Below are 22693 nucleotides of genomic sequence, written 5' to 3' on the forward strand. Positions count from 1 at the left end.
AATCCCTCTGGTATGTGTTACTCAATCACCGTCTTTCTGGAAGTCGGTTCAGAGAAGTCCATCACTTTCCTTTGTTCCATGCTCTGACTTCTGATTCTGCTGCTGTTCCTTTAACAGTACAGTTGTCTTCTAAGGAGGTTCTGTACATGGGGTCCAGAGGATGCACTCCATACCTGCTTCCTGCTGCTAATGAGATCCTTCCTCCTGTTTCTTAGAGGGCTCGTTTTATACCCAACACAATAGCATGCCAATGAAGCCTGGTCACATTTACTCACAGGTGAATCTTATCAGTATCTTCTCCCACCTTCTTACGCAGGTCCATGCAGAAAAGAGTCATTTGGTGGGAGTTAGAGACTTTGGCTAGAAGAGCCACAGTAAATAATCCACTGCCTCAACAACAAGGCAGGTAAGTAACCTGGCCCAAGGATTCAAGGAAAACAGTGTATGAGACATGATTTGGGGGTGGGGACTGGGTGAAAATTTACAGAGAAAACTCATTTTCAACTCAACAATTTCTACACACTGTGTTTTGTAACACCGGTTGCCATCACCTCAATGTAACCTCACTCTTCCCACACCCTTCCTGGCTCTCCTGTTCCATTCGCCCTTTCCTCCTGCCCCCTCCTGCCAACTGAACATTGTTTAAGGGGAAATGCTGCCCTTTGGGTCTCATGTAATGGATGTTGTTGGGTGTTATTAGACATTTTACAGCCTAGTTATTTGTTTGGCTGAGTTGATCCCAGGGAGTGGGTTCCACTCCAGGTTTGAAAGGGATCTAAAGGACACAGCCTCAGTGCTTCCACCAGTCTCTAGTAGACCAGAAAGTTTGGTCTATTTTATGTTTTGAATTTTATTCTACAGGTTTTTCCCTGCTCTGTCTCAGACCCTCTATTGTCAGAGAAGCTTTTGTCCCAACTATCTTTTTCTTTCTTTCTTTCTTTTTTAAGAAAAAAATAAGAACATTAGAGTAGACTTGAGAGTTAAGAGGATCACCTTCTAGATTCTTCATTAACAAAGAGCTCTTCCCAGCTATTCACAGCTGATCACACAATAAGACCATGAATAGAAAGACTTCAGGGAAGACTTCCCTAAATGTACTTTCTCCCACGGCGAGAATCAGCCAGAGACAGCATTTGCTATAAAATTATCTGGGTTTAATCACTATCAACAGCAGAATTGTAGTACATTCAAGTAATTGTATGTACAATTACACATACAAAAAAAAAAAAAAAGAGTCTTTGTGAGCAGCAATTTTCAGAACATCTGACAACCAGAAAAAGTCCTTCCTGTTTGGGGTCTGAAAAAAGAAATGGAAATCTAGAAGATGACCCCTGCCCAGTCTGGCTGCAGTGACCCTCCAAACATCCATTTGCAAAGACCTGGGGTAGGAAGGGAGGACTTAATAACATCAGGCACTCATTTTTCCCCTCCTATGGAAGAGATGAATTTTCAGGAAACCTTTCCCAGCATTTATTATACTGATGTTCCATCCATCTGCATCATTAGGCTCAGTAGTTACCATGACAATATGATGCCTACGGCAATCTAACTTGATAGCCAGATGCCATAAAGGGGGGGGGGGCATGCACATGGTTGGGGCAGGCAGAAAGAGGACCAGCAAAGAAAGTGGGAGTAATATAATTAATCTGAACCACAGTGGAAGTGTGCACAAATCTAGGTCCAAGTGGGAGATTGTTGAGATATCACTGAGGAGGGAATTATGAAGGGAAGCAGTCATCAAGTTTCCATCCAAATGCTTTGCCAGCTTGAGTGACAACAAAGACAGAGGCAGAAGCCAATGTTAATAGAGAATACTGCTCTGAGCCTCTCCCCACCCCCTCTGACCACTTCCTCCTGCAGAACCCAGTGGTGGCAGCCTTGATTACAGCAGGGGAATTCCTTCCTGAGAACATCTAGCCACCATCCCCCACTGGCAGTCTATGCACTTGCCATCTACTCATACACCTAACATTCTCATTCAGCAAAATAATATCTCCAGTTCGAGAGTATCTCTGAAGAGGCTGAACCGAAGTGCATCTTGGACAGCCCATCTCCATGTCTTCTCAGTGTTCAATGATGGCAAGAGGCGTGCCTGGTCCTGGCAGTGGCACAGCGGCTGGGAGACTGAGAGGCAGAGAGCAACATGAAGAAAGTCACCCTCCCAAGGACTGGAATGAGTGGGTCATCTCATCGGGGCTGGGTTGGATAGCGGCGCTGAGCAAGGCGGTTGGGTCGATTTAGGCCTGTGGGCATGGAGATCTGGAAAAGAAGTTGCAAATATCACAGGCTGGCCAGTAGATGGAGCAAGCGCTCCCCAGGAGCCAAAAATAGTCCCCTGCAGCTGGTTCCCAGAGGCGGTGTCCTAACTGTCCACCTTCACCCAACACCTGGACCTCTCGAGTATGGTTCAACAGAAATCTGATTTTACACAGAGGGAAGGCCAGATAACCCACTAGAATAGCTAAGTCTATTCCAGATCCCTGAGGACCAAAGAGCCAAGCATTTCTCAGGAGCAGCAATGAGACCCTCTTCTCCAGGAGGAGGGTACAGTGCACCCATAGAATTGAGACCAGCACCTGCTGTGTCTCTCAAGGCTGATTAAAAGTCAAGAGCCATGTTTAAAGAAGCTGTGTTGATTGAGCATGTTCCTTGAGCAGGCCCTCCACAGGCATTATCCCATTTGATCCTCAGGGGACACTCTGAGGTCTTTACTACTAAGCCCATTCTACCGATGAAGAAACTAAGACTTGTAGAGGTCAAGTAATCATTCAGAAACTCACAAGCAATAGGGGCAGCCTGGGAGTAAAACTCAGGGCTCCCTCATCCAAAGCTGGTACTCCTAACCCTTCTTACCTGAGGAACCTGAGATGGATTGTAGAGGGGAACCGCCCCATTCAAGATGGGTGGGAGAAGCAGGGCACCAGGATTGAAGTAAGGCTCAGAGGAAACACCCTGTTGTGAAAAATAATAGAAAATTACATCTGTTATGACTCTCAGCTTCCCAGACTCCAGTATGCATCAGCTTTGGCCAGAAGAAGCAGTTAGGAAGGGTTTCTTCAGGAAATCTCAAGCAAACAAATACAGTGAAAGTGAGTACAGCCAGCCCCTGGGCTGAAGTGGCAATGCCGAGATGGAGGTGTCAGCAAGCGGGAGCCAGTCCAAAGGAAAAGGCTGACAACATCACACTAAGGTCGTCATAAAAAACACTACACTAGTGCATTAACCAGACCACAAGAAAAAAGGGTGTCATAGAAACTGGCCTAAGATCCAGATGGGTGGGTTACTTCACCAAGGAAGAAGTCCCTGAATGGCACAGTTTGCATGCAACTATGAGGCTAAAGGTGTGAGCCCACCCAGAACTTCGTGAAAGGAAGGCCTAGAGATTTATTAGCTTGGTGATTACAGCCATGAACACCCTACACAACAATAGGAAGGGTTACCACGATTTAGAATTGACTTGACAGCAATTGATTAGGTTGGGTTGGGTTGGGTTGGGTTGGGTTGGGTTGGGTTCCATTGGGTTGAGTTCTATTAGGTTGGTTTGGGTTGCATTGGGTTGGGTTCGGTGGATTGGGTTTGGTTGGGTTGGATTGGGTTGGATTCTGCCAAGCACCTAGATGAATTCTAGCTGCTCCTGGGAAAAAGAAAGAGCAGGCTCTTCAGAGCTCCTACCTAGAAGGAATCTTTCCTGTATTTCTCATGAATTAGTCCCACAGCTTCAGTACTCATACATGAAGACACCTGGAGCTAAAGGCTACTCACCTGAAGCCCCTGCTGGCCTCCAACCCCAGCACCCTCGGTGGTTCCCCCACTGGGCACAGATCCTTGGACTTCACCACTACCTGGAAAGCAATGTAGCTGTTTCACTTGCTCAGGACTAAGGAGCCCCCACATCCAGAAGGCACCCCACTCTCCCTGGAAGAGAGGAGGCTGGCAGTACCTGTGCTTGGTGAGAAGGCACTGGGGCCCAGCAGAGGCTGTGGCCCAGGGGGCAGCGTCAGGGAGAGACTTGGGCCAGCTTGTGGGGGAGAAGATGCTCTGGGGGTCTCCTGCGAAGGGAATAATCTGAAGTTAGAAGGCTTTGTGGAAGAAGAAAGGTGAGTTTGCTGGTTCAGAATCCATGCTGCTACTGCTATTGATAGGTGATGTCAAATAGGTTCTGATCTATCCTGTGCACAATGGAAGGAACCACAGCCTGGTCCTGCCCAATCTCCACCAGTTTTGTTAGGTTTGAGTCCATTGTGGCAGCCACTGTGTCAGACAATCCTGTTGAAGGGTTTCCTCTTTTTCGCTGTCCCTGTCCTTTACCAAGCATGTTATGCTTCTGCGGGATCTAGTGCCTCCTGAAATATGTCCAAAGTCCCCACTGTTCTCCCCAAACACCACTTTCCTCATGTACTCAATCTTCCAAATGCCCTTCCTACTTTAGACCCTCTAAAATTAAAATTCACTACCCTAACACAGGGCCTTTAATAATCTGCCTTTACTTTTGCTGGACTACTTTCTCTCCCAGAACTTCCATCACAAAATCTTTGTTTCCATGGGACTGGGGCAGAGCTGGGGCCCTCTGAAAGAAACACCCATGAAGGGAAAGCATCCTGCCTGCCTCCCCCCAACCCACTCTAAGCCGTTACCTCAAAGTCAGGACTGTCAGAGGAGCCTTCATCTCCAGAGGTGGATGCACTGCGAGGCTTTGAGCGAAACCAGCTGAACCACCCAAATCCTGAGCTCTAGAAGGGGAAGGAGAAGTCTCACTCCTCTAGGTTTGCTTCTCCTGATGAATATGATATTCGCGCACCCCATGTGATCATGGGAAGGTGGGGAGAGGAGAGAACACGCGCTAGGGCCAGACTCCCATCTCCTCTCCTTTCAGGAAGGGAAGGAGAAGGAAAAGAAATGAGTGGAGAGGGATCATGAGAAGGGAAAGACCATTCCCTCAGGGAAGTAGAGGGAATGCTGAGACGGAAACACAATCCCCTCCACCTTGGCATTCTCTTTCACACTGCCTGCTTTTGCACTCGGAGCATTATTTTGGAGAGACATGCTGTCTTCCTCGTCAGAGGACGCCTCAGCCTCCTTGACTGAAGCCGTGGAGCTCTCCGAATTGGTCCGTGCCCTGGAAGCCACTGGGACCTGGAATTCAAGAAAAGACCTAACGTTTGTATAGCCTCTGGCATGTAAGAACGGAATATGTATATACACTCCCTCATCCCACCTGCTCAACCAATCTTACATCTTTCTAGAGAAGGCTTAGATGTGAAAAAGGACAAAGCCAGAGTCCCAACCCCACTCTCCGAGAACCCCTAATCCTAGACTTGTATCTGCTGTGCCACCGCTCCAGAATAAGGAACACCAAGTCTCCAGAACCGTTCCAAACCTGGAGTAGGGGTGAGTCAGTGAGCCCATTGCTGTGTCTCCTATGTGATTTTTAAAGGAACGAAATAAAAGAACAAGTGGGCAGAAAAGGAAGAAATAAGTGAGAGAGCGGAGAGAAGGAAATAGAGGGAGGGGAAGGAGAGCGCAGGGAAAAAGACATAAAGAGAGAAGGGAATAATTCACTGGTCTTGGGGACACACGACCATGGTCTCGGGGTACATCAAGGTCAACTGGCAAAACATTGTTCAAAAAGCTAGTGTTCTAAATCATATTTTGCTGAGTAGCAACTGGGGTCTTAGAAGTTTTTGATTAGCCATTCAAATAGCAACTATTGGTCTCTCCTCGGCCAAAGGAAAGAAGAGTGACAATAATTCAAAGATAGAGAGAAACAATCCAGTGGTCTAAGGGACCATGCAAACATCGGTCTCCCTACACCTGAGACCAGAAGAACAAGATGGTGCCTGGCTATCACCACCAACCGCTCTGACAAGGAATCAGGTCACGAGACCTGGTCACCTCCTCCCAGAACCTTCCAGCCTGACCAAGGCAGGATTGCAGGCTCACACAGAGAGTTAGCATGGAAATAGAGAAGTGCATCTTCATTGTCTACCGGAGGCCGGCGGACAGCAAGCACAGGGAGGAGTAAGTAGGTGATCCGCAGGAACAGAATCTGAGAGCAAAGCAAACTGGGCACCGCTCTGTGGGCCCTCCCAGCTGTGACTCAGGGTGGTGGAATCGAGCATCAGGAGTTGCACAGCCCCCTGCCCCTGCTCCCAGGACAGGGCACAGAGATAGGCGAGGAGAACCGCGAGGTGGAAGGGGCCCCAGCACAGGGCTGAGCAAGGGGTTTGCCTGGCTGCCTGCTGAAAATCAGAAGCATTAGGATGACATCAGCATCTTGAACTCCATCAACCTCCCACCTGTCATTGGGAAATTACCTTGGGATCCTCTAGGTGCTGGAAGGGATCTTGAGACACAGTGGACTCTCCTGTGCACAAAACAACAAAAGCAGCCTGCAGTCTTCTTCCACTCACCCTGAAGAAGGGGGCTGGGGGCCTAGGTAGATGCTCTAACCACTGCTGGAGTTCAAAGCCCATGACCCAAAGGGAGGGGGCAGAAAATGAGAAGTCAGCTTGCATGGCTCCTCTCAGTCCCAGCTGCGCCTGAGATACGCCTCACCCAACGTTACCACCAAGCACCAGAGCCACTGCTTCTAAATTCTGGAAGTCTGAGTGATCTGACCACTCACGGGCATTCTCCACTACCTTCCCCTCCGTCTGAGTCTCCCTGTTGGGCAGGGCCTCGTCTTAGAAGGTCTAAGGGCTAACCCTTCTGATTGGGTTCCAGTCCTTCCCAGGCATCGCTCTGCCCCTGGGGTCCCAGGTCTGACAGGCCTAAAGATACTCAGAGTCACAGGCAGAATCCCAACCTCTGCCGATGTTCCATCACAGTAACCTCTGGGATGCGGGGCACGTTTAGAAAAAGGACTTGCCTACACTCCCATGCCGTGCTGCAAAAGGGCACCACAGCAAGTACAGTTGAGGGTCCATGACAATAAGGGAGACTCCCCCTTGAGATGGATTGACACAACAGCTGGAGCAATGCACTCACACACAGCAACAGTGAGGAGGATGGCGCAGAACCCAGCACCGTCTCCTTCTGTTCTAAGTAGGGCTGTGCTGAGCCACAGAGGACTGGCCCAAAGGCAACACACACCTCACATGCAAGTTACAGGAGGCGTGCTCTCCATCCCGAGGGCTGCTGTTTGTCTGCTATGCTTGTCCCTGGGCCGGTAGAGTTAGGACATTCCATAGGCTAGATGATAAGACAGCCACCCCTTTCTGACACCCGAAGAGTAGAGCATACTGCTGATGTTCAGGCCCTCGGGCATGTGCACACCTCACCCCACCACTCATGTCCCCACCAGCTCCAACCTCACATCCTGTGAATGGTCCCTGCTCCTCCCTCCCCCAAGGCTTCCAGCCCAGCCACCAGTCAGTCTTACCAGGGGGTGGGTTTGCCTGCAGGGCATCCTCCTGGGCCCTGGCTCCAGGAGTTGCTGTCACTGCTGCGCTGCTGCCAATCCCTGGTGGGCGGGTCTCAGGCACCGCGTACAGAGGCACTGGTGCCCCCATCTGCCCTGGACCTCCTCCCAGTGGGTAGGAGCCCTGCTGCAGCGGCGGAAGGGGCAGCTGGGGGTTGGACTGGCTCTGGCCCAAATGGTATCCAAGGGGCTCTGAGTAGGCTGGGTGTCTGGAAGGATCCTGGTAGAAAGCATTTTCTACAAGCAAAGGGAAATGAAGAAGAATGAGAGATGGCATCCACAGAGACGAGAAGTCCATCCCGCCCCAGGTGCTCTCGGCAGAGCTGGCTCAAGGTCAGTTTGAGGATGTGGCTCCCACCAAAGTGAGGACAAGCGACACGCAGCAGGGCTCGCAAACCTCTCGCTGCTCATCACTTATGCGTGTCCAAGCCACCCCCGGCCACGGGCTATGGTCTCTGAGCCTGAAACCAGCGGACTCCCGCCAGTGGCCATACCTCTCTGTTTTCAATAAGCTCTTTATCCTCTAAGAAATCCCCAAATGTCTTGGGATTTAAAATCTGCAAAATTTCCCATTAAAACCCCATGTCAGATGGCAGACAATGACGGCTCTGCTTTCCAAGAATCAGAGCGTGTTTGCCCTGGAAAGGATGGAGGTGGCCCTGAAAGCTACTGAGAAGATAAGGTACTACCGTAGGAAGTCCCTGAGTGGGGCAGACAGTTGCCACTCTGGTCTGCTAGCAAAAAACTTAGGGGTTCGAGTCCTTACAGCGGTACTTAGAAGAATCCAAAAACCTCAGCCATTGAAACCCTCATGGAACATAGCTCTACTCCAACATATGCAAGATGGGACCAAATCAGTGCCGAGTTTCGGGTTTCTTTGGGGAGGCATGACATTAAGCCTAGTTCACAGGCACATGCGGCGGCTGACCCACCTACACTGTGGGATAACATTTCTTGGGAAGCTGTCCTTGCGGGGCCCTTGCTCGTCTCTGAAGAAAGCGCAAGTGGCTGGAAAGTGCCTGGAGCGGAAGAGCTGAGGGCCCGAGCCCATCTGACCGGGGTGTGCCTTGAGGAAAGGGTATGGTGTGAGCTAGGGGTAATACTACCGCCTAGCTAGACCCACCAGCTAGAGGCGCCTTGGTTTGCACATATGAAAGACTTCAAAGACTTTGTGGAAAACTTCCATTGTCTTTTCATTCCACTTTCCCACTAACTTTTTGAAGCCACCTCTCATTTGGCAACTGAGCACCCCAAACCCTGAGAGTTTCCTATGTCCCCAATAGAGGAGTCCGTGGCGGTTCACTGGGGGAATTCTCGCCTTCCATAAGGGGGGCTCAGGTTCAAGGCCCCGCCTGCCCGTGCCAACCCGCTGTCCAGGGCATTGCACATTGCTAGCATTGGCACAGTGGCTGCAACAAAGGGCTCAAAGATGAGAACGATATGAAATGGAGCAGGTCCAGGCCACGTGCTATTAAACACAGGGTCCCTGTGAGGTGCAGCAGACTCCATGCTTTAACCACGTGATGCTGAACAGGTGACAGAGGGACTAGTCAGAAAGGCCTGGTGATCTTCTCAGAGGCAGCCAATGAAATCCCCGTGGATCATGATGGTTCACTCCCCAACCCACCAGAGGGAGGGCCCAGGACCAAGCAGTGTTTGGCTCCATTGTATCAGTTCCAGGGCAGCTACCACCACCAACAGTGTCCCCAACACTAACACAAAATGCGGGTCACCGTCTCTCTCTGACGGACGGTAAGAGATTGACCTAGAGGAGGAGGCGCTAACATAGGCAAAGCGGTTATGTAAGACTACAATGGACACAGTATTGAAGACCCGAAGGGCGAGGCGGGCATGATGAGAGTAATGAATGACTCGGAGATCGAGAAGCAACAGGACACATGCGGGCAGTGCTCTCTGGAGGAGGTGGGTCTCTGCCCAGACAGGAAGAAGGGTCAGATTTCCACAGGCAGACAGAGTAGGAAGCAAGGCCCACGGGGTAGGGAAAGTCAAATTATTTTGTCAACCAGACAATGACCACAGCCAGTTCAGACAAGCTCCAGGGACTTCCACCTCTAAATCTCACATAACTGATATTTTCCAAACCTACATTCTCTTGAGACCGCATCATAGACCAGCCAAGAACACGTGTATCTATTCAGATATCCAATCACAAACTCACCCCACTTCGAAAGGCTATACCTCTGTTGAAATGACACCTTTCCAAGAGCTCTATCCCTTTTTCCTCAACTAATTTCTCCAAAAGCCGTCATAAAAGGAGACGGCCATGTTTCTCAGATCCAAGTCCTTGCTCTCTCCTCTCAGCTGTGAGGAGCCGTGGCTGCAGGAAGTTAGCGGGCTCCCAGGTGAAATCTTTCTTACTATTCCCTTAACTCAACTCCAGAACCTGCCGTTAACGACCGTGACTCATGCAAGCAGATCCTGGGGTCCAGCTGTGTTGAGGCTTCATTCATCAAGGTGGGTACCTGTTGTCCCTGGGGCTCCCCAAATATTGGGCCCAGCAGAATGGGGTTGACCAATGTCTTCTGCAGCCTTCTGCTATTTGAGAGAAAAGAAAATCCTTTTAAGTGTCGCAAAGGAAAACCATCGCAAGTCGAAAGGACACTCTGAGTGGCCATAGTGAGCTGACCAAAGCTCAGGGGCCTGTGGACCAGGTGAGCAAGGACCAAGGTCTCGCCTGCCTCCCAGCTCTGCTCGGCCCAGACCAAAGGGACCTGGGGACCCAGCCTCTGACTTCTGAGTGTGCAGAGATGGGAGAGGGAGGACCCATGCATGCTTTCAGAAATCCACCTTGTCCTTTCTTCAGAACAAAGTGGAGGACCTAAAAAAAAAACGGAGGGAACCCCGTCCCCATGGCTGATCCAACCCCGACCTGCAGCTCCTGTGATTGTCAGACAAAAGAGACAGGCTGGAGATCTTTGAAGCAATTGCCCTACATAACATGAAAGTGACACGGCCCGCTGTGATCCGTGGTTCCTAACAGGGATGTGGAGGCTTTGATGGTCATGCACCGAATTTTCTGGGCCCTCAGAGAACGGTGGTAGGCTCGAGAATGGGAGAAGGATCCGGGGAAGAGGGGCACACAGGTGTGGGGACAATGGGGTACTCTGACCCCCACTCTTCCCCAGGGCAGACTCATCTGGGATGGGAGACCCCACAGCTTCAGTACTGAAGGTTAGTACTGAGCCCGGCTGATGACAGCTGCTGAGCCGTGAGGGGTGGGCGACAGGGAGTGGGGAGGGCACAAAGGCCCACCTGGCCAACTTCAGGGCCCACCTCTTTGACCTCCAGCTCCTGGTGCTGCCTCCGGAGTTTCGCCAGCCAATCAGGCTCGGGGTCCCTGTCTCCGCGGCGGCGTCTTTCCAACCACAGAGGGTCAGACAGCTTCAGTTTTTCTGATAACTGTGCCAGGTTTCCATACAAGTCCAGAGAAGAAGGGGAGAGAAGAAAAGGGAAAGAGGAAAATGGATATGGAATGAAGAGGGGAATAGAGAAAGAAGAAATGAGGGGAAAGAAAAAGAGAACTTTATGCATATGCGCAACTCATTGCCATCACACGGAAGCTGACTCACAGTGACCAGGCAGGACAAGGCTCCGAGACTGTAACTCTACAGAGAGCCCTGTCTTTCTCTGTGGCTTTGAACTGAGGACCTTGTGGCTTGCAGCCCAACGTGTAACCACCACTGGACTCCTTTAATGCCTATGAATGATGACTCTACAGAATAACTGAGAAATCGCAAGTTCAGCAAACAGCCTCCTAAAATGGGTATTAGATGCTACACTAAAGGGGAGGGATGCTGCGACCGGGCTGGTTTTTCTCGGTAAAGCTGGTGTTTGGCAGCAGAGCCTCCCCAGCTTGGGGGAACGTGGGAATCACCTGGAGTCCGGTGTAAAAGACCCAGCTGGTTCCATAGTTCTAGGAGGGGGTCAAGGCTCTGTAATTGTACCAGAAACCCAGGTGCTGCTGCTGGTCCAAGATCTACAGGTGGCAGCTGGAAAGCCTCAAAGTGTCCCATGCCTCTTGTCCGGTCACTGAGCTCCACGCAATGGATGGAGGTCTAACCCCATGGTCATGAAGTCAATCCAGACTTCTCGAGACCCAAACAGGCTTTCTGACAGGTGACTCTTTACAGAAGACAGCATCAACGTTCTGCCACCCATCCATCGACTGCTAGGTTTGAGCCGCCCACCTTGGGGTTAGCCGCTCAATGCCTAACCCACAGGGCCATCCAACACCCAGCCCCCAGCCCTCGATGTTTGTTGATGAAGAGTCCAGAACTTGGGGCTCTTCTAAACACAAAACAAAATTAGAGAGGAGCCTGCTTGTTTTTTTCATAACTCTCCAGCTAATGGAGTTTTCTTAAATTAATTGGAACAACTATGGGTCTGGTAGCTGTTTCCGTCCAGGGGAACTGTTGGTCGATGCCTTTGTTTTAAATGTGTCCCACAGGTGATGAAATATTGGGTGCATCTAGAAGCCTTTTAATAAGGGTCATTTCCTGTTTTTGTCACTAAAATATATCTCCTAAGCCTAGCTTCCATAATTAGAGCAGGTCACAGTAGATTGTAGTTTTAATATCGGAGAAAGGCATATGAGAGAATGGATTTCTCATCGTGCATGCTTGGTCTCCAGCCCCCCGATTTCAGCCCCCCCCACACACACACACATACAACCGCCCCCCACCCCCATGCCAAGCATCTTCCTTTGGGCAGTGTCGGGCCTCTGCTTATCACATCTGGACATGCAGGCTTGGTCAAAGACAGCGATGTGCGCCAGTTTTAGAGCGTGTTCAGAGAAGATGGAATGCAGAGCCTAAGCTGCTTCACAACGACTTTCTCTGAACGTGGAAGATAAAACACCTGCAAAGAACCCCTTTGAGAAGCTCACCTTGATGAGTTCCCCTAATAGCACAGGGTGGCTGCTCTCTTCCTGGCTAAGGAGGGCCGCGCCAATGGCTTCACAGTAATGCAGGGCCTGGGACGTGAGGCCGTAATCAGCCAAACGGGAAGCATAAAGGAGCTTATATACCTGTGAAGAGGAACAGAGCCAATGACTAGTCCATCCAGGCCCAGGGAACGAGAGAGAAATGTAGATAAGACTTCTTGGAAGTCAGCTGACTGCCAGCTTCCACCGGCTCTGACATCCAGATACCAACGAAGACCTGTGCCAGTGGGGGCATGGCATATGCGCCTGGGAACAATTCCAAATGCAGCCTGAGGTTCCTACAGCATCCAGAAAGGGATGGCAATCGCATCCGCTCAGTCCTCCCACGCCTGGTCACCATGGAAATACACAAGCGTGCCCGCTTCCCAGGCAGAGCCCAGCTCAGAAGGGTCTGAGGCTTGTGGGTGTGGACCTGGGCACAGGGTTGGAGAAGAAAGGCTCTAGAAATCAATCCCAGGGAGTCACTGTCCACAGACACAGGGTCACCTTCACAGAGCGAGAGCAACTGCGCAGGACCAAGGGTAAGGGCTTTGGAGTCAGACAGACCAAGTTCCGATCCCAGCTCCGCAGCAGGTGTGGAGCTCACTGCCTCGTTTCTCGGTTAAATGAGATCATCTGTCAAGTGTTGAGACCAAAGGAATTGAACCAGTATCCAAGGACACTACTGAGCCTCCCCGTCCTGGGCTGAAGTAGGAGGTACCAAAGACTAGGCATGCATAGAGCCATACACGTGACACAGAACATACTAGCACAGTGCCAGACACACCGAACGCATTCAGTGAGCGAGCACCACCACTGACTGCTATGGGACCAGCCGAAGCTGACTCCGAGCAAGCCACGACGGACGAGAGGGAAGTCCAGGTCCACAGCGCTTCGGACACTGAGTCTTTATGGAAGCTGATGGCCTCGTCTGTGCCCTAAGTAGCAACTGGTGGGTTTGAACCAGTGACCCTCCAGTGAGTGGCCCAGGACTTGCCCAACAGTGTTGCGAGGTTCTTCAATCAAACAAGCTAATCTCACATGCGACCTGGGCATGGGGAGGCCTGGGACAGTGACTGGGACATGGCCACCGCGCTGGGCAGGATAGCGATGGAGGGAGAGGGCAGTGGGACAGCAGGCAAGGCGGAGTGAGGAGTGGGCCTGGCTCCATTCATGGCAGGAAGCCACAGGCAGAAGGGCCTCTGCAGGATTTTTGCCTGCATCTCTTAGATCGCAAACCCTGATCTTGCGGGGGCCTTGAGGGTCCCTGAGGTGAGCCAGGGCAGATGCCGAGACGCCAGCCACCTGCGGGCAGCTCCCCAGTCTGGCACCGCTAAGGCGGGTGCTGTGTGCCTACCTGGAAAGGAGGGATGAAGGACTTGGGGCGGCCCAGCATCTGGCAGTACTCAAAGATCTCTGTCCTCTGTATGGCCTCAGTCGCGGCAAACTTTAAAAAGTCTTGGCTGAAACAAACAATCAGATAACAAACTATCAGAGAGAGTGGCGTTCCAGGGGCATGGGGTGCTTTTAATCATTATTTTGAATCCTAGAAGGGAGGCAGATGTCGGTATGTATATAACAACTCCCAGCAGAGATTTGGGGCGAGCGGGGCTAACCATTGGGACGGAGGAAGAGGATGGGGAGGAGAACGGGAGGGGGAGAAGGGAATCCTTCTCCATCAGGGTGTGTGGCCCCCTCTCTCCCTGCCTGCTTGAGGCTGGAGAGGGAACTCAAGGAGCTCCGTCCCAAGGGCCCCGGTTGGGTGGAAAGCCTGCCTTCTGAGTTAGAGGGTAACTTCAAACAGGCGAGGCTGGGCTCTGAGTCCTCCTCCTCCTCTTCCTCGTGAACCCCAGTGTCCGCAAGTGGAGAACACCACTCTGAAAAGCCACCCCTGGCCTGAGCAACCTGGCAGTGGGTGTGGGCCATCCAGTGGATGCCAGCTCACAGCAGCCCTGTAAGCCAGCGTGTGACCAACTGCCCCGCAGCGTTTCCAGAGATTTGAATCCTTAGGGAAACAGATTGTCTCATCTTTGTCCCACAGAGCAGCTAGTGGCTTAAAACCGCTGACCTGTAGGTTAGCAGCCCGAAGCTCTAACCACTGTGGAGCCTCCCGGGCTCCTGAGAAACCTTGGTGCCCCAACAGCCTGTGGGCAGTCACCCTTTAAACAACAGCACACACGAGGGGAAGATAAGGGGCTCCAGGGACACTGGAATAGGTAGCAAGGCAGACAGAGGGAAGGACTGCCAAGCCGGAAATGAAACAACAGTCTTCCTGGAAATCAGGTGTTCCCTGAGCCAGTCAGTCAGGGGGCTAGGTGAATGGCATCAGAGGGGGCAACAAGAACCTCCGCAAAGAAGTACCCCAAATCTATCCCCTCCACAGCTTATCGTGCTGTTTGAAGTCCAAGCCACCGGGGCTGCTCTTGGGTCAAGACTTTAGCTCCAGAAATCCCCTCTTGAAACTAAGACAACCCGGGCCTCTATTAACCCCACTGTCACACAGGCAGAGGCTTCTCTAATAAGCACACAAGGTCCCCAGAGACCAGGGCCTGGAGGGAACAGGCTGAGGTGAGCTACAGTCCTGCCGTGGCAGGCAGTTTGGTACAATAACCCCCATAAGGGTCTTACAGCCTCACTGCCTAGATTCCATGGTCAGCCGGCTGGCTCTATTGCCTCAGCCTCTCGAAGTCTTAGTTTTCCTCCTGTGTAAAATAAAAATTAATATATCTCTCATATAATAGATGGCTAATGACTAAAGGAAATTCTATACTATAGCTAAAATGACTGGCATAACCCAAAAGAAAAGCAGTCGGTTCCAACGCATGGTGAACCCAAATGTTCAGGGTAGAACGCACCCCATGGGGTCTTTGAGGCTGTGGCCTTTCAGAAAGCAGACCTCCAGACCTTTTTTCTGAGGTACCCACCGCGTGGGTTCAAATCACCAATCTTTACGGCTATTAGTCGAGCACCTAACCACTTGTGCCATCCAGGGATTGATGTAAGAGCTCAGTAAACGTAAACTAGAATAGAGATTCAGCACATGGAGGGTCACTGGGGAGCAAACTGGCCTGTTTCTCCATGATCTGTCCCCAGATACTTATGAAAGTCCCTGGTGGTGGAGTGGGTTATGCATTGGGCTGCTAACCACAAGGTAAGCAGTTCAAAGTCACCAGCTGCTCCGTGGGAGAAAAATGAGGCTTTCTACTCCAGTGAATATTTATAGCCTAGGATATTCCCAAGGGCAGTTCTTCTCTGTTCTATAGGGTCCATTTAAGTCAGGATGGACTTGATTGATGGTAGTGAGTTTGGTGGGCCTCTGAGCAGCTTGTGATAGCAAGTCGTTGTGGAAATAAATGCTGCGGCCCTTAAGAGAGGCTGTACACAAACTTCTTTGACGCCCTATTTTGTCAGGATGGGGCCTTGCACGCAGGCATGAGACGCCTGGAGCACGCCTTCGGTTTTGTAGACTGTCTCTGCTTGTGGAGCCTGGGCACCCCCCAGTGGTCAGGACGGCGCAGCACACCCCAAAGGCTCTTGCGCTCAGCGTCCCAGAGCAGGACTTGGGACCCGAGGCCCTGCGGGTGGGTGGCGCCGTCCCCATCCTAGATACCAGGACCTGCGCTGAAATCCACGCAATCACATGAAAACATGAAGCTACGAAACCAGCACGAGCTAAAACAATTCCCTAACAGACGCCCTTGACGCCCTGCCCATTTCCTCCCACCCACCCCCCCCAAGCCCACACACCTGTGACTGCTGCCCAGCAGGGCCAGGCGGTCCGTCTTCACCGTGTAGTAGCCGAAGGGCGTGTGAGCCGTCAGGTAGCAGAAGTGCGCGGCCTCCACCAGGCCCTTCCCGGCTGTGGGCGCACACCGTCCCCGAAGAGGGCGGGGGGAGAGGAAATTCAGGGACTGCTTACCCCGGGGCCCACAGACGGGCACCCCTGCACCACCCCACCACCAGCAACCTCCTGCACGGCTCTCCCCACGTGGCCTCCGGCCGGAAGCAGGCAAACGGTTGTTAGCTCTTTCTTTTCCTTTGCGGTTACCCAGAGCAGCCACCGCAGAACAGGCGCCCTGCCACGCTCTCTGCGTGGACAACTCCGCGACCTTGGTGGCCTACTGTGAGGTTCCTCCCATGAATTCACCTTGCCGCCCCCCGACAGCTCCTTCCTCTCTGAAAGAGGGGGCTTCTGACCTGAAGGGTCACGGAAATCCCGTCATCTTTATTCCCTGTTCCCACCAACGGTTCGCAGCCCCCTTGTCCGCGGGGTCCCCTAAAGGCAGTCCTTTCAAAGCGCTCGCGCTCCTGGCACGTTTTCTTTACTCGGGAAGCTAAGCTGTCGTTCGCCTTTAGGAAGAGCCCGTGGCTGGTTTGGCTCTAAGGTTGGACGATGACCTTGGGGACATGGTTTCAGGAGTTCATCTGGATTCCATGAGAACCTGGATTCCATGAGAACCCGAACCCGAAATGTTGCCCCGTATTATTATTATCATTATTATTAATGAGAGAAATGCATTTCAGTTGTTCCTGTGCATGAGACATGATGGGGAGATACCTCCAGCTGAGCAGAAAAAGGGCTATCTGGGCCGACGTTCTGAAAGTAGGCGTCTGGGGCCACTAATGCGCCACGTGCTAAAATGGAATACTGGCAAAATCCCCATCAACAACCACATGGTTCTCTGCGTTAAAATAGTCTTCCTGGTATTTCCTGTTGCCTTGAAATTGAATTAATTCAAGGATGACAAGCACCCATCTTGGTGCCTGGCACCCAAGCAGAGCTGGGGAAGTTCCCTGCCTAGCCGGGAGCTGAGCAGCCTGCTGCCTGCCCGATGTGCCAGTCTGCCCAACGTGCCTTCCCCACGAGTACACTCGGGGCAGGACTTTACGGGGTTCGGCAGAGAGCACCAGGAGTGCTAGGTGTTCTGCCCCCTTGGACAACTTTGAGAGCCGTTCATCTGGAGCAGTCAATGGCCCCTCGGTCTTTATGAGGCCCTGTTCACAGAGCTATGGTAGAGAGCAGGGATGACGCATTACCCAGGGTAGTTCAGGCAAGGAGGATGCCCTGTCTGACTGAGCTGGGTCACTGCAGGCCTGATGGGTGCGGTAGGCACAGTGGCCCGTGAGTTAACTCCATCCACTGAGGAATCTCATTCGGAGTAGGAAATGCTGCTGAGGAGATCTCCCTCCCCGCACCTACACACACACACACACACACACACACACACACACACGCTGGTGCACACAACACCAGCGTCCCAGGGGCCCACTCTGCATTGGCTCACAACAGACATTCTGGGAAGGAGAGAGACAAGAAGGACACATCTTTCCCTGGAGTTCTTTTCCCAGAACACTGAAGATCCCAAGTCCAGGGAAACCTAAGGCATAGATTCTGACCCCCCACCCAGTCAGGGGTGGTTAAAGCCTGCCTGGAGATGCTCTGGTCGAGAGGAAGGTGCTGGAGAGAGGGAGTAAGACGCGGTCTCTGCTTACCCAGGGTATCGCCCATGGTGACAATGGCACGCTGATGCAGCTCCGAATCCCCAGTCTGATTCGACAGAATCACAGCCAAGTGAGGCCTCCAGTCTCCCCACTGCTTGTCCCCACAACACTGAAACGCAGCAGAAAAAGACTTACTGAGGAAGGCGAGGCTCCCCAGAATGTAGCCCCCTGGGTGGTCCCAACTATTAGGCCCTTGACTACTAGTGCTGAGCCCCTGGGTGCTTTGAGGAGCCCTCTTGGTGTAGGGGTACCCTGGGTTGCCAACTGCAAGGTCTGCGGTTTGGAGCCACCAGCAGCTCGGCATGAGGAAGATGAAGTTGTCACTCCCATGAAGACGACAGTGCCAGACTCACAGGGCAGTTGTGCTGTCCTGCAGGAGGCCTGTGAGTCAGAATTGACCCATGGTAGTGAGGTTATAGGTGCCTTGGAAGCCAAGCGTGGCAGTCTGTGCCCCAGGCATCACTGCTGTTGAAAATCCCTCGGAGCAGCTGTGTCCCACACACATGGGGTCCCAGGAATCACAGCCAGAACGCAGGCAAAGGATGCTGTGCCCGTTTCCTGGTTGAGAGGACTTCGGAGAAGGCCTGCCGTGCCGCCCTTCCCTGATTTAGAGTTCCCTTTTAAAACGTAAAGCCCCTGAAGGAAGGCAGGGGGTGGGGTTGCAGAGAGGTGGGCAGACTGAAAGACAGACCAAACAACCCACTGACAGACAGACTGACTGACCAAATAGCAGATGACTGATAGATACGTTTAGGAAGATAGATAAATAAAATTACATTACTGCTCATTTAAGAAGCTCTAGTGGCACTGTGGGTTAAGTGTTGAGCCACTAAGCAAACAATCAAACCCACCAGCAGCTCCTACAGAGGGAGCTGAGGCTGTCCGCTCCCATAAAGATGTGCAGCCTCAGAGGCCCTATATCGGTTTGCGATGAGTTGGAATCAATATGATGGCAGCATGTTTTGCTTTGTTATTTGGGGGGGGAGGGTTATTCATCACTTACTAATTTTCCAATCTCTTCTCAATACCCCCGCCAAAAGGTGTTTCGGGAGGGAAAGGAAGATGAAAAGCATCCTTGACTCATGAGTAGACGAGGTTGTGTGTGTTAGTTACCCTGTCACAGATGCCAAGGCAGCGCTGAGCTCCTGAATGCCTTTCCAAATTGCTAATGTGCTTCAGCTACAAAGCCCACTCACATATGTTAACTTTAATTCATCTTTACACTGAGCCTACTTCCTAGCTCCACTTTCGGGACGAGGAAACCATGCCCAGTGGTCCAGGCAAGGCTCAATCCCTATTCACATCCCCCTCTCGTGATTGTTGTTAGGGGCCATAGAGTCAATTCCCACTCACCCCAACTCCATGTAGCACAGACCAAACAGTGCCTGGCCTGGCATGCACCACCACCCCTCCCAACACACACATGTTGCTATGTGGCGTCAGTTCCTCTTCCTGTTTTACGTTGACCTTCCATGTTACCAAGCACCATGTCCTTTTCTAGAGACTCTGCTCTGTGGATCACATGTCCAAGTTAGGTGAGACAACGCCTGGCCATCTTAGCTTCTCAGGAGCATTCTGGCTGTCCTTCCTTCAGGACGGATGTCTGTTCTTTGCCCTCCGTGATACTTCAATATCCTTCTCCAACACTGCAATTCTGTCATTCAAATGCATCGGTTCTGCTTTGGTCTTCCTTTTTTAGACACATGAGGAATTAAAAGTACCATTGTTTGGGTCAGGTGCAGTTTAGTCCTCAAAATAACATCCTGGCTCTAGGATACTTTAAAGATGTCTTGGGCAGCAGTGCAATACTTGGTGTGATTTCTTGACAACTGCTCCCATGAGCATTAATTGCGGATCCAAGCAAGATGAATCCCTGACTGCCTCCCTCGCGTCTCCGTCTGGCATGATTGCTTTGGGTCTACTTGTGAAGATGTCATTGTTCTTTGTATTGAATGCTTGTGCTCTGCATGGAAGGCTGCAGCCCTGGGTCTTCCTTGGCAAGTCCTCAAGTTCTCCTGCATTTCAGTGGGAGAGTGTGTCGTCTGCAGATAAGCCTGCCCGCAGGCCCCATGCAGCAGTCTTCTACGTAGACTCCATCCCCTCAGAGCATTTGCTCAGCATTCAAGTTGAATGACGATGGTGCAGCCCTGACACACACTTTTCTTCATTTTAAGCCACACCGTAGCCCCTTGTTCTTTATGTGTGACTGCTTTGGGTTCATGCACAGACTCCTCATGAGCACAACGCAGTATTCTGAAACTCCCAGTCTTCTCAATGTCATCCACAATTTGTTGTGATGCACACAGTCAAATGCATTTGCATGGGCAATAAAATACAGGGAGACATCTTTCTGGCCTTTTCTGCTTTGAGCCAAGAACCATCTCCTCCACACTGATATCCCTCAGCCGCACCCTCCTCTGGGTCTGCTGGACTTTCCAGCAGTTTCCTGTCAGTATTCTGCTGCCTGTTTGAAGGGTCTTTGTCCACATTTTACTTGCCTGTGACATTAATGACATTGATGGATATTTTCCACATTCTTTTGTGGAATCTCTTTTCTTTGGAATGGGCACAGTTAGTTAAGGTAACTGTCTTCCAAATGTCTTGTTTTAGACAAGAGAGGGCTTCCAGTGCTTCAGCAGCTTATTGAAACATTTCAGCTGGTACTTTATCAATTCCTGGAGCCTTGTGCTCTGATCGTGCCTTCAGTGTAGCTTGGACTTGTTCTTGAAAGAGTGTTGGTTCCTGATCACATGCGGCATCTTGAAACGACTGACACCGATCAGTTTTTTTTTTGGTATGGTGGCTCTATTTATTCCTTCATCTTCATTCACTACTTCCTGTGTGGTTCAATATTTTCCCCCACAGAATCCTTCAATATTGCAACCTGAGGCTGGAAACTTTTCTTGACTTCTTTAAACTTGAGATGTGCTCAGCAGGTTCTTCCTTTCGGCTTTCAAACCCCAGGTCTTTGCACATTTTACTATCATAGTTGACTGTGTCTTCTTGAGCTGCCCTTTAAAAGGATGAAGTAACAGAGCTGAACAGACATTTTTTATTATTGTTTTCATTGCTTACACCGTCCACTGTCTTCCTTCACCTGTGTTTCTGTTGTTCATCTCCCTGGATTTGGGAGGGTGTGTGTGTGTTATACATTGATCATTGCAATCAGTCCTCCCCTTCACCTCTTTCCCCCCACCCCACACACCTACCCTCATGATATCGCAACACCCATTATTGTTCCTGAGGGGGTTATCTGTCCTGGATTCCATGGTAGACCTTTATGAGAGAAGTGTGTCTTTCTCCCAAGAAGCAGCTGGTGGTTTCAAACTGCTGACCTTCTGGTTAGCAGCCCAACGTGTCATCACTACCCCACCAGAGCAACTGTTGGTTCCACAGTCAGCCACTGGCCTATTTTGGCTGCTGATATTGAGCTTCTCCATCATCCCATCCCACAGATGCAGCCAGCTTGATCCCTGAGTATTCCATCTGGCAAGGTCCATGTGTACAGTCACCAATTTTGCTGTTGAAAAAAAGGAGCTTGCAATGAAGTCGTTGGTCTTGCAAAGTTCTATTATGCAATCTGCAGCTTTATTTCTATCACCAAAGCCACATTTTCCAACTTCTATTCCTTCCACTCTGTCCCCAACTTTTGCATTCCAATCACCAGGATTGATCAGCGTACCTCGATGGCTTGTTGGATCCATTTCAGACTAAAAAGGTTTGAAGAATTCTACAATTTCTTCACAAAGTTTAATAATATCTGTAGTGAGCAGATTTCCTTGTATGTGTGAATTTTTTTTTAAAAGAACAGCTGCAAATATCTTTTCATACTAGGAATGTGGAATGTCTGAAGTGTGAATGCAGGAAAATTGAAAGTTATGAACAATGAGATGGTACACCTCAAGATGGAGCTGCATGGACTGGTGGTGATCATTTTGAAGCAGGTGATCACATGGCATACTCTTCCAGGCACAAGAAGAATGGCGTCACATTCATCATCAAGCAGAACATTGCAACATCTATCTCAAAGTACAAAGCTGTCTGTGCACCACTCCTAGCCCAGGGCTAAGCCACATCCCTCTCACGGCACTGCAGGGACAGCAGAAGTCCACCAGATGGCAGCAGAGTACAGAGCAGAGAAAATGGACACCTGTCCTAGACTAACGGAGCTTTCCCTACAATCTGGCTCTGGGATGTCCTCCTGAAGGAAGAGAAATTTCAGGGCAGACAAAGTCAAAAAGAAACAGCATAATGTCACACACACAACATAGGCCCTTTCAGCTCGCTGCCATCCAATCGATTCCGACTCAGACAGACCCTATAGAACCCTGTGGGTTGTTAAGATGATAACTTTTTACAAGTAGAAAGCCTCAACGGTCTCCTGGGGAGTGGCTGGTGGTTTCGAACTGCTGACCTAGAAGCCAAACCTGTACCCCCTACATCACCAGGCCTCTGTATAGGCCCTTTTGTTAGACAGAAATTTGACTCCTGAGTCCTGTGTGAACCTGAGTGCATTTCTTAATGTCTTTGAACTTCTCTTTCCTCGTCTCTAAAATGGAGAAGAGTTTCTGACTTGCAGGGTGAGTGTAGATGAGTAAGATGAGAGAATTCCATGAAGCACCTAACACAATGCACGGGAAGCCCAGCAGAGGGAAGGGCTGATTTGCGAGCAGATGGAGTGTCCTACATAGCCCTTGGTCCTGGTGGTTGTACCACTTATGTTACAGAGTGAGCAAGCGACCGGAATTGCTCAATTTTGAGGTCAAAACTATTGACAAGAATGTGGTCTTGATAATTCTAGGGAATGAATGATGTTTATCCAACTCATT

The 22693-nt window shown here is 50.9% G+C and overlaps 1 protein-coding gene across 1 annotated transcript in view; it reads right to left on the bottom strand.

Annotated features, from left to right (window-relative positions):
* Window positions 1-1187: 1187 nt before the first annotated feature.
* Window positions 1188-22693, bottom strand: part of SEC16B (SEC16 homolog B, endoplasmic reticulum export factor) — a 58724-nt gene continuing 37218 nt past the window's right edge. The window contains exons 12-25 of the mRNA XM_075527817.1: window positions 17856-17973; window positions 16110-16221; window positions 13720-13825; window positions 12327-12467; window positions 10715-10840; window positions 9904-9976; window positions 7382-7657; window positions 6315-6364; window positions 4984-5133; window positions 4635-4730; window positions 3941-4049; window positions 3763-3842; window positions 2854-2952; window positions 1188-2259 (exon numbers count right to left, since the gene is read on the bottom strand). Coding sequence (XP_075383932.1) covers window positions 2188-2259; window positions 2854-2952; window positions 3763-3842; window positions 3941-4049; window positions 4635-4730; window positions 4984-5133; window positions 6315-6364; window positions 7382-7657; window positions 9904-9976; window positions 10715-10840; window positions 12327-12467; window positions 13720-13825; window positions 16110-16221; window positions 17856-17973 — 1608 coding nt within the window. The 3' untranslated portion in view covers window positions 1188-2187. The remainder of the gene's footprint in view (window positions 2260-2853; window positions 2953-3762; window positions 3843-3940; window positions 4050-4634; window positions 4731-4983; window positions 5134-6314; window positions 6365-7381; window positions 7658-9903; window positions 9977-10714; window positions 10841-12326; window positions 12468-13719; window positions 13826-16109; window positions 16222-17855; window positions 17974-22693) is intronic.

This window comes from Tenrec ecaudatus, chromosome 1, assembly GCF_050624435.1.
Source record: "Tenrec ecaudatus isolate mTenEca1 chromosome 1, mTenEca1.hap1, whole genome shotgun sequence".
Classification (NCBI taxonomy): Eukaryota; Metazoa; Chordata; class Mammalia; order Afrosoricida; family Tenrecidae; genus Tenrec; species Tenrec ecaudatus.